General features: G+C 49.2%; 1 protein-coding gene across 2 annotated transcripts; it reads right to left on the bottom strand.

Annotated features, from left to right (window-relative positions):
• Positions 1–63: 63 nt before the first annotated feature.
• TUBGCP4 (tubulin gamma complex associated protein 4) lies at positions 64–8,885 on the bottom strand. Of its 2 annotated transcripts, none has more exons than XM_039362035.1 (18): positions 8,623–8,885; positions 8,171–8,317; positions 7,987–8,091; positions 7,676–7,729; positions 6,301–6,357; positions 5,756–5,835; positions 5,278–5,479; positions 4,700–4,865; positions 3,944–4,068; positions 3,652–3,702; positions 3,437–3,542; positions 3,143–3,250; positions 2,744–2,882; positions 2,460–2,637; positions 2,149–2,283; positions 1,093–1,209; positions 825–964; positions 64–450 (listed from the first exon to the last, which is right to left on the bottom strand). In XM_039362035.1, the coding sequence occupies exons 1-18, from the start codon at positions 8,695–8,697 to the stop codon at positions 435–437; spliced, it is 2,001 nt and encodes a 666-aa protein (XP_039217969.1). In that variant the 5' UTR covers positions 8,698–8,885; the 3' UTR covers positions 64–434. The 2 variants fall into 2 exon arrangements, with proteins under 2 accessions (XP_039217969.1, XP_039217970.1); XM_039362036.1 differs by lacking the exon at positions 8,623–8,885 and adding an exon at positions 8,539–8,554.
• Between the last annotated feature and the right edge of the window lie 244 nt (positions 8,886–9,129).

Raw genomic sequence — 9,129 nt, 5'->3', positions numbered from 1 at the left:
AGCCTTAGCAGCTGAAATCTCCAAAGCCAGGTTACTTTTCACATACTACTCCATCTTCAGAAATAGAACAAAAATTATTTTAATAACATTATAGTTATCAACTGATTTTGGTTTAGCAATGGTGAAGGTGACCGCGTCGAAGGGCTGGACTTCTGGCTCTGCAGTCACAGCAAAAAGGACTGACTGCATTTGGGAGCCTAAAGCAAGCGGCTGCTTCACAAGAGGCCCAAGGACAGCACCCCCCAAAAGCTATTTAATATAAAAAGCTCCATTTGCAAGTGCTGAGATTGCCCTGCAAGAAACAAGGCCCAGTTGCTCTGAGGGCAAATCTCACGCCTCCATCATCCTTCACCAGTGGCTGGAATGTAACTGCTACTATTGCAGACCAGGACACTTCTTGAAAAGCGTGGCCGCGGATTCTGTCTGTGGGCTAATCATTCCAGCCCCACACTGTAGAGAAAGAAAAGTAATTCAAAAGGAGGACAGGGATGAAGCCAATTATACACAAATTAAGATATATATTGTAATACATGGACAGATTACAAGCGTGATCTAACTAATCACAAAACACCTGGGATGCAGAGGGCAGCTGCTACTTCTGCGGTTACCCCAGTGTGTGATAGGGAAGCAAGTGAAAGGGAAAAGGGAGTGGACAGCACACCTGTTGCCCATGCCACATATCCTGGAGGGCATCCGAGCCATCTAGGCACAGAGACCGGAGGGGAAGCCACAGGGCTCAACACTGCCTTTGGCCAGGTGTTCCCCACTGGTTCTGTTGGAAGGTGACTAGAGGAGCATGCTCTGCTTTGGGGTGCTGGCCTTACCTGCCCAAAGTGCCTCCAGCATGAGTGTAGTACTTGTTGTAATCCAGGCGTAACAGCAGCTGAGCCAAGTCAGAATTTATCTGGTGGTTGTGAACACTGGAAAGAATCTTGAACAGAAGGGAGGACTGGCAGCTGAAGCCCTGCAAAGGGAAAGACTCGCGTCAGAGCAGCCTTCTAGAGCAGGGGTCTCTAACATGTGATCCGTGGCCCAGGCCACGGGAATGGCTGGCTCTTCAGTGTGTGTCTGTGTATGTGACTGTGTACCTACCTTAGCCAGGATGCTGAGCTGGGCTGTACCCCGTTCATCTAGGGGCCCTCGGTTCTGGCTGACCAACGAACAAAAATTATGGCAGAGATCTAAAATTTCATTCAGACAGTGAAAAGCCTACAAAATAATGATCAGAAGTGGGTTATATTATTATGTACTCATTTATCTTCCCACAGTTGTTGTAACTATTATTCTAAACCAATTTTACCAATGAAAATATTAATCAGTTCAGCTCTGGGTTTTGTGAACTCAACACTTTTTTAACAACTTGGATGAGGTATGGAGAGAATGCTTAACAAATCTGCAGACATTGCAGAACTAATTGGACACTAAGAACAGAAGAAATCTAGCAAAATGATCTTGATACATTATAGAATTGGACTGAAAATAATATTGAATGCTAGAAATCAAATGCAGTTTTTGAAGGAAAATATCCAGCTGGACAATCATACTTAAAGACTTAAAGATCTAGAAGACTTAGCTGATTGCAAACTGTGAACTAGCAGCCTGGTAAGACTGCAAAAAGGCAAATGCAACTTTATGTCAGCAGAACTAATTCCTAACTTACAGGGCTTAATCATTGTATTGATAACTCCTAGTTTGAGGGAGTGTCCATGCAACTGTAAAGGATTCAAACTTGCTAGAACAGATGACCTCAAGATGAGCAACAAGTAAAATTGAAGCGAGACAGAAAGGCCCTCTTCAAGTACCTAACAGGAGGTCAGTAACAAAAAGTGGCCTAGATCTATTTTCTACCGTAAGAGAGGGCACAAGATGGGATAACGGACTGAAGTTGCTGGAAGGCTGATTCCAGTGGAATATTCAGGAAAAGAAAATGCTATCAGGAAGAGCAGTTCTTCAGGGGAACCAATTACCCAATCACTCAACTAAATCAACCATCTATTGGGGGGGGGGAATGAGTGAGCCAAAGGTGGGGGCATGTCACCCTCCCCCATATTTCCTTCAAGCTTTGCATGCACAGACCAGGAGGACGTATTCCAAGGATCCAAGACGGGAAACGGTTGATGACAATGTACACAAATAGGAGCTACTTACTGGTTTCAAGAGAATGAAGGACTGGGCCAGGAGATTGCTCAAAAAGTGATCGTGGGCCAGTCGGATACTCTCAAAATCACGGGTAGAGTTAATCTGTTGAAGGAGCTGTGAGAACTGAGACTCGAGGACATCCACCTGAAAGAAAGCAAACCAGAAGCATTACTTTTAACACTGAGGGTCAAGGAAAAGTAGAGAAATACTTGTAAGAAGTTATGAGAGCAATTTCAGCCAGCAGCTGCCAGCAGAAAAAGCTGAGAACAAAGCAACTTGAGCCGTTCGGGCCTTTTTCAGCCACCCAGGCAAACACTTACTTGCAGGTAATATTGCAAATTGTCCACAAGGAAAGTCATGTGATGGCGCAGCTGCCACTTGATGGCATCCGTCCGCCTGGATTCCAGGCACTTGCACCGCATCTGCAGAGCCCAGCAGTGCTGCAGCTCGGCTTGGACTCGCCTCACACTCAGCAGGTATTTGAAGACCACGTTGTACCTGCAGCCAAGAGTTGATTGGGCTGAGCTTCAGGGCAGAAAGCCCCCAGAATACCAGCAGAAGACCCCCTCCCACTTCCCACCGGCCCAGAGAAGGCAACACTCACTTTTCCAGGACGGCAGGAGTGAAGAGGATGTGCAAAGGCCACTGAACTTTATAGGAGAGCCCCAAGGCAGCCCAGCCGGACGTGGGGGACTCATGGGGAGACAGTTCTCGAGAAGGGGTTTCCCGGTTCTGCAAAGGGTCTGAAAAGGGAGCCAGCCAACAACCTGGATTTGAAGCAGCTGGACAAGCGAAGGCCGCAGCTCTGGTAGCCTCTTCTGCAAAGAGCTCTGAGGCCTCCAGGCAGAAGGCAGCAGCCTCTGGCCAGCCAGCCATAATGGGGCTTGCTGTCTTTGAGGAACAACTGAAGTTGTGGCTTAATGCAGGTTTCTGCTCGAGGGAGGGGGGGGCTCCCATTCTTAACTCCCCAACACGGAGTCTGGCCTCTTGCACCAACACCCACCTCGGTGTTCTTTTCCATGGTAATGGATGATCAGGTGAAGAAAAGGCAGGAGATTGTCGTCGTCCAAGAGCACTCTGTGGGCTGATTGCTGGAATGCCACATTCACATCTGAGGGGAGGAGCAGGGGGGTGCCTTTCAGGGGGGGGGGCGGAAGGAAAATAGGCCTTTTGCTGCCTCCCCCTTTTCACACACCTCTCTTGGAGGCCAAACAACTACGCCTCTCTCCTCTGCCTTGGCAGAAACGGCACACAAGGAGCATTTTGAGCCTTTTTGGAGACTTGGAGACAGACTCACCGTGCTCAGTCATTGCGGATGGTGGTGTCTTTAGCATGTGCTGTGCAGCATCTATAAAGGCCTGAAACAATTCTCCTCTCCCCAGGAGATAAAAGTCTTTAATGACCTAGAAGGAAGACAGTGTCCTGAAAGCCATCCTGTTCAGCAGCCTCGACCACCCTTCCTTCCTTCCATTGGGAAACGGGACCTCACGAATTGCAGGAACGCTTATTTACCTTCAGCTGGCCTATCAAGTCGGACTCTTCCACCATCAGCTTCCATAAGTGCTTAGGAAAGAGAAAAGCCCCAGCATCAAGATCTAGAAGCTGCACCCAACGGCAACTGTGCAATCCAAAGCTCCTCTCTCCGCTCAATCCTTGTGCAAGGTCCCCCCCCCCCGCCTCCCTCCTTGCAGGATGGATCCCTCCATGGGCTGGGTTTCTTCTAGAACTTCTCCCAGTCATGAAAAGATTCCTAACGGTCCTTTGCCACAATGCTAAACGTGCAAAGCCTGACGTTCTGCCTGACCTCCGCCACGGTGCTCCGGATCCAGTCAACCACAGACTCAAAGTCCATCAGATGGAACAGGGGCTGCTGCTTGAGACGATGCAGCTCAGCAGCAAAAGTATCTTCTTGGTTCTTCAGGATGGAGCCTGTGAGAGAAGAGATTTCCAGGGAGGCTTTGCCATCTTTTCAAGGCCTTGTATGTGCAATTGAAGGAGGCTGCGTAAACACATCAGCTAGACAAGACTCCAGGAACAGTAACAAAGACACAGGCGAACATTTGGGAACCAGACAGAGTTTGTCAAGGGAATCGATAAAGATTTAGCTTGCATTACAGAAGAATGAGAAGTTTCGAATATTTAAAAGAAAGAAAATGCCCTATCCTCAGGGGAGTCTATGTACAACAGCCACAGAAAGAGAGGAAGAACTTCACAAAGTTGAATGGCTGAAATGGGTCGCCCAGGATCTTTCTTTGATCTTCTAGTCAGAAAGGCCTCTCATAACCTGGATCACTGACCCAATTCAGACGGGTCTCAAGGGACCTCTTTCAGGTTCTGCTCATCCCTGATGGTCCGACTCTGGACCAGGAAAACAGGAGCTTTGAGCACACCTGGCCTATTTGTGGAGAAGGCTTACCCAGCCTTGAGAAGAAGTGCAGAGTAGCTGGCAGGAAAGGATTCCTGCCGCTGGATTTCAACCAGCATGCAAACCATCTATCTGCTGAACCAGTCCACAATAATTCTTAGCTCACTTGGAAGAAATCACAGCCAATCACAGTACCTTTTTTGGTAAGAGCCACATTCTGACTCTCAAACATCTGCACGGATTCCCCTACAAAGAGGATTTTTTCGGCGACACGAGCTGGAATGTAAGAAGGCAGCATCTCCATCCGGAGAGAGAACTGTTTTGGAGAAGGGGCCAACATATTCTCTTCCTCAATCAGCCTCTGTTGGAACAAAGGTTGGAGGGGAGGGGGAGAAGCACAAGGGACTGAGTCTAATGCAAAGAACCCCAAGAGCAATGCAGGGGACATCAACCCCTTTAGAAGGTCTGGGAGAGATGCCCAAGACAGGAGGAATCTCTCTCTTAATTTAAGAGTTCAGGGACCGGGAGAAACAATGCCAAGCTTGGGGAGAAAATATTGCCATTTTGCCCTTGTTCCCAAAGTTTATTCTTCCCTTAATTCTCTTCTAAAAAACACAAGGAGGTGAGAACACCCTGTACATTTGCCCCAATTTGATACTCTTTCAAAACGGCCTGAAGACCTGCTTTGCCAATGGACCTGGGGATCTCAGGGGTATACGGAGCCCATCCAGGAGCGTATTTGATGGTTGTTGCCGGGGGGAATGAGGATTTACCATATCTTGCAGCTCTCGCAGTTGCTTTCCTGTGAGTCCTCCGATGCCCAGATCGTCGTCATCTTCTTCAGGCTGGGCCACGATGACCCCCAGAGAGGGGCCCTGTCTGATGAAGAACTCCTCGTGCTGATCCAAGAGCAGTCCGTGTAGCATCCAGGCGGAAAGTTGCTTGTATAAAACGGCATGGCACATGGCCAAGACCCTGGAGAAGTGCCAACGGAAGAAACGGTTCAGGAGACACGCAGCTTCACGTGACTGGCAGCAAATGGAACTGGCAGCCAGGCAGTATCTCCTCCTTAGGCAGCTGCACATTCCAATTAAAGCCCCTGAATTCCAGATGCTCTGAATTGCTCCCTTTGGCCACTTGTGGAGAGCTGGTAAGAAAAAATGCCACTGAAAGCAGCTTTATGCTTGTGTCCGGGGCAGGGGGGATTCCTGGGGTACACCTAAAGGCCACCAAAGAATTGGAGTTCCTTACTTCTCCAGAGCATGGCACACCGGTGGCAAGCCACCACGGCTGTATTTGTAGACTGTCTCCAGGATCTGACAACCATGAATCTGCCAAAGAAACAAATTCAGATAAATCACTTGCAGGACAGAAAACCAAAAGTGCCCAAACACCAACTGCCTTTCAGAAAGTTTGCAGCAGACAACAACAATGAAGTGCATTTTTACATTTTTGCAAATAACAGCACAGACTTATATATTGCCCCACAGTGCTTTGCAATGTGAGCATATTGCCCTCAACAATCTGGGTCCTCCTTTAAATGACTTCCGAAGGATGGAAGGCTGAGCCAACCTTAAGCCCCATCAGGATCGAACGGCAGGCTGTGAGCAGAGTCAGCCTGCAATGCTGCATTCTAACCTCTGTACCACCATAACAGCAATATAACATCTCTTTTGCATTTCTCATTTCCATCAAGATCAAAAGAACCAGTCTCAACTAAACTGTTGGCCAGACATGTATATTTTTATTAAACTGCTCCATGAATAAGCTTCCATTAACAGGCAGGAGTACCATACCTTCTGGGTCTTTATCTGCTCTACTACAATCATCAGTGAGGGAAACAAGAGCTGAAACTGAAAAACAAAAATTAGTATTTAAAATATATGACAATCTGATATTTGGCCATGGAAAAACCCTTCTCCTGAGCTGCCTTCAAGATATGTATCATATTTCCTTTGGGCTGTGATTGGTCCTTACTATCTATAGAGCCTTTACAAAAAAGATACCAAACATCTTTTAAATGTTAAGATAACAGAGATGAATGTAATTTTCAATTTTTTTCCTTTTGTTCAATCGTGTCTGAATCTTGGAGACTGTCTGAATAAGTCCCTGCAGTTTTATTAGCCTGCAGTTTTATTAGCAAGGTTTTTCAGAAGTGGGTTGCCATTAGCTTCCTTCTAGAGCTAATTAAAAGTGACTGGCCCAAGGTCACCCAGTTGGCTTCCTGTCTAAGACAGGACTAGAACTCACCATCACCCATTTTTAGCCACAGGCTTTAATCTTGAAACCATACTGGCTCTCATTTTAAAATAATAGCACAGGGCTAATTGCATTCTCCTAAACAGTACTAGGGTTTTTCAATAAAGTGATTCAAAATGATACAAAAATGCTACTTCAAATAGATATATACACATACATATATACACAAACATATATACACAAACATACATATTTATGTCTTGAGTGTTTTTTGATGCACCCTGTCAGCCCAAATATGGGAGGAAGAAATACATATACATACATACATATATACATATAAAATAATTTTAAATCAAATAAAACCTAGATCTAACTAGCAACTTCAGTTCTGCAGAGGGAATCCAAGATACCAAACTCAATAAAAATCACCATCCTAGGCCACGGGGGCCGGCCCGCTCTCAGCACAGGGAGGCAACCGATGAAAAATCTCACTTTTTAATCAACAGAAAGGCTCCCTACATGGACCAGATATTGCAGCAATCACAGGAAGGCTTCATCTTTTTTTATTTATACATATTTAACTGCCCATCTTTGCATAGCGCAGGTTGGCGGAACCAGCTCACCCCTCATTGCAAGCATGACTCTGCCAGTCTGGAATCTTTTTCACAATCCCCGCCTCTAACCTGGAATCTAGGCAGCCTGGGAGGGCGGGAGGCTGACCTCAAAGAAGAAACGTGCAGGGAAACAAAAGAAATTCATGGGACCAAAAAAAAAAAAAAGCTAAACCAGAACTTCCAACTTCTTGTGAAAAAAAGATCTTGCGAAGTTGGAAGATCTGATTGCACTTTTCCTTCTTTTTTTAGTCCCATGAACTTCTTTTCTTTCCCTGCATGTTTCTTTTTTATATATTGTTGCATCTGGGAAAGTATCCTCAAAGTGCAGATGAGAAATGACTTCTTTGGCAATACTCACCTGGTCCAGAGAATAGTTGACGTATGAGATGGTAAGGTGTGGATCAGCCAGAAACTGCCCAAAACAAAGGGATAAAGTGTGAGCATTCACAACTGAGCCTTTTTTTGGGGGGGGGGGGAGAAAGAAGACAGGTTGTCAGGATGTAACCTGAATTTTATATACCCTGCAATACCTTATTCCAGATAGCTTCTATTCTGTCAGAAAATGCAAGCTTGGCATGAGACAAACCAGCATCGTGGCCATTCGGGTTGGGGTCTTCCCCCCCCTCCCCCCGAAGCACCCAGCTTCCTCCATGCGTGCCTGGCCCTCACCTCTTGCTCCAGGCCCAGCAGCGCCTGCCGGTAGGGCTGCAGCACGGCGTCCAGCCCGGTGCAGAAGGCGCGCAGGTAGATCCCCGGTGGGGAGGCCAGCAGCTCCTGCGAAGAGGCGAAGCCAGGCGGTGACTCCCCGCGGGGCCCCCGGGAAGGCCCCCACCCCTCCCTGGGAAGGGCGCACCTGCGGCGGCGGCAGTGGCGGCTGGGCGTGCTCGGCGAACTGCTCGATGAACTCTTGCAGGCGGATGTAGAGGGAGCCCAGGCGGCAGACGCGGGCCAGGAGGGCGGCCTCGCTCGGGTGCAGGAACGGCAGCGGCTCCGGGGACACCTGCGGGGGGAGGGGGAGGATTTAGGGTGGAGGTCTTCAAACTCAGCCCTTTTAGAATTCCCCAGCATGCCCGGCTGGGGAATTCTGGGAGTTGAAGTCCACAAGCAGGGGTAGGGAATCTTGGTCCTTTTATGACTCGTGGACTTCAACTCCCAGAATTCCTCAGCCAGCGTGCCCGGCTAGGGAATTCTGGGAGTTGAAGTCCACGAATCATAACATGCCCAGAGTTTGAAGATCCGATTTAGGGCGCTGGCCGGGCCCGCGGAGGGAGGGAAGGCCGCCCCGCCCGCGCGCCCCCCGCCCACCTGCAGGCCGCCGCCGCCGCCCACGAAGAGGCCGCCTGGGTAGCCACGCAGCGCCAGCAGCAATTCGTGGATCATGGCGCCGCGTAGGGGCCAGGCCTTAGCCGCCTCTTCGCAGGAGCCGCGACAACGCCTCCGGGAACAGGGCAGAGCCGGCACCGGGCGCTATGTCGCCCCCACCACCCCCGCGAAGCCCCGGCCGAGGCCTCGATCGCCGCCGGATGAGGCGCCGGGACTCGCGAAGACGGGATGGGGTCCTTCAGGCACTTAGCTTGGCCGCCTGTCTAGCAGCTCCGGCCCCGCCCCCCGGGCGCGTCAGAGCCCAAAGCGCAGAGCGTCGCCACTCTGTGCTCCTCCGAAAGGGACGGGCCGCTTCCCTCGGCCTTCGGCGCATGTCCGCCGGCTGGTTCTTCCCCAGTAATCTCCGAGAGGCCTTCTCGGCATTGACGGACTTCCTGTCCCTCGATATCGGCCGTTCCCCGGTTCCTGTGAGAAAAGGACCTTTCCATC

Source organism: Crotalus tigris, unplaced genomic scaffold (genome assembly GCF_016545835.1).
Source record: "Crotalus tigris isolate CLP2741 ecotype Arizona unplaced genomic scaffold, ASM1654583v1 scf7180000019364.2947544272:3078424, whole genome shotgun sequence".
Classification (NCBI taxonomy): Eukaryota; Metazoa; Chordata; class Lepidosauria; order Squamata; family Viperidae; genus Crotalus; species Crotalus tigris.
Note: the sequence above shows the minus strand (reverse complement) of the source record. Positions and strands in the feature narration are given on the sequence as shown.

What these genes read in the sequence shown, in the direction of transcription:
- TUBGCP4 (XM_039362035.1), bottom strand. Translation starts at nt 8,697, where the DNA reads ATGATCCACGAATTGCTGCTGGCGCTGCGTGGCTACCCAGGCGGCCTC. An exon ending in AGCAGATAAAGACCCAGAAG is followed by an intron (nt 5,836 to 6,300) that starts GTATGGTACTCC and finishes TTTCTTTGGCAG; the next exon opens with ATTCATGGTTGTCAGATCCT. An exon ending in TGCGAGAGCTGCAAGATATG is followed by an intron (nt 4,866 to 5,277) that starts GTAAATCCTCAT and finishes TTGTTCCAACAG; the next exon opens with AGGCTGATTGAGGAAGAGAA.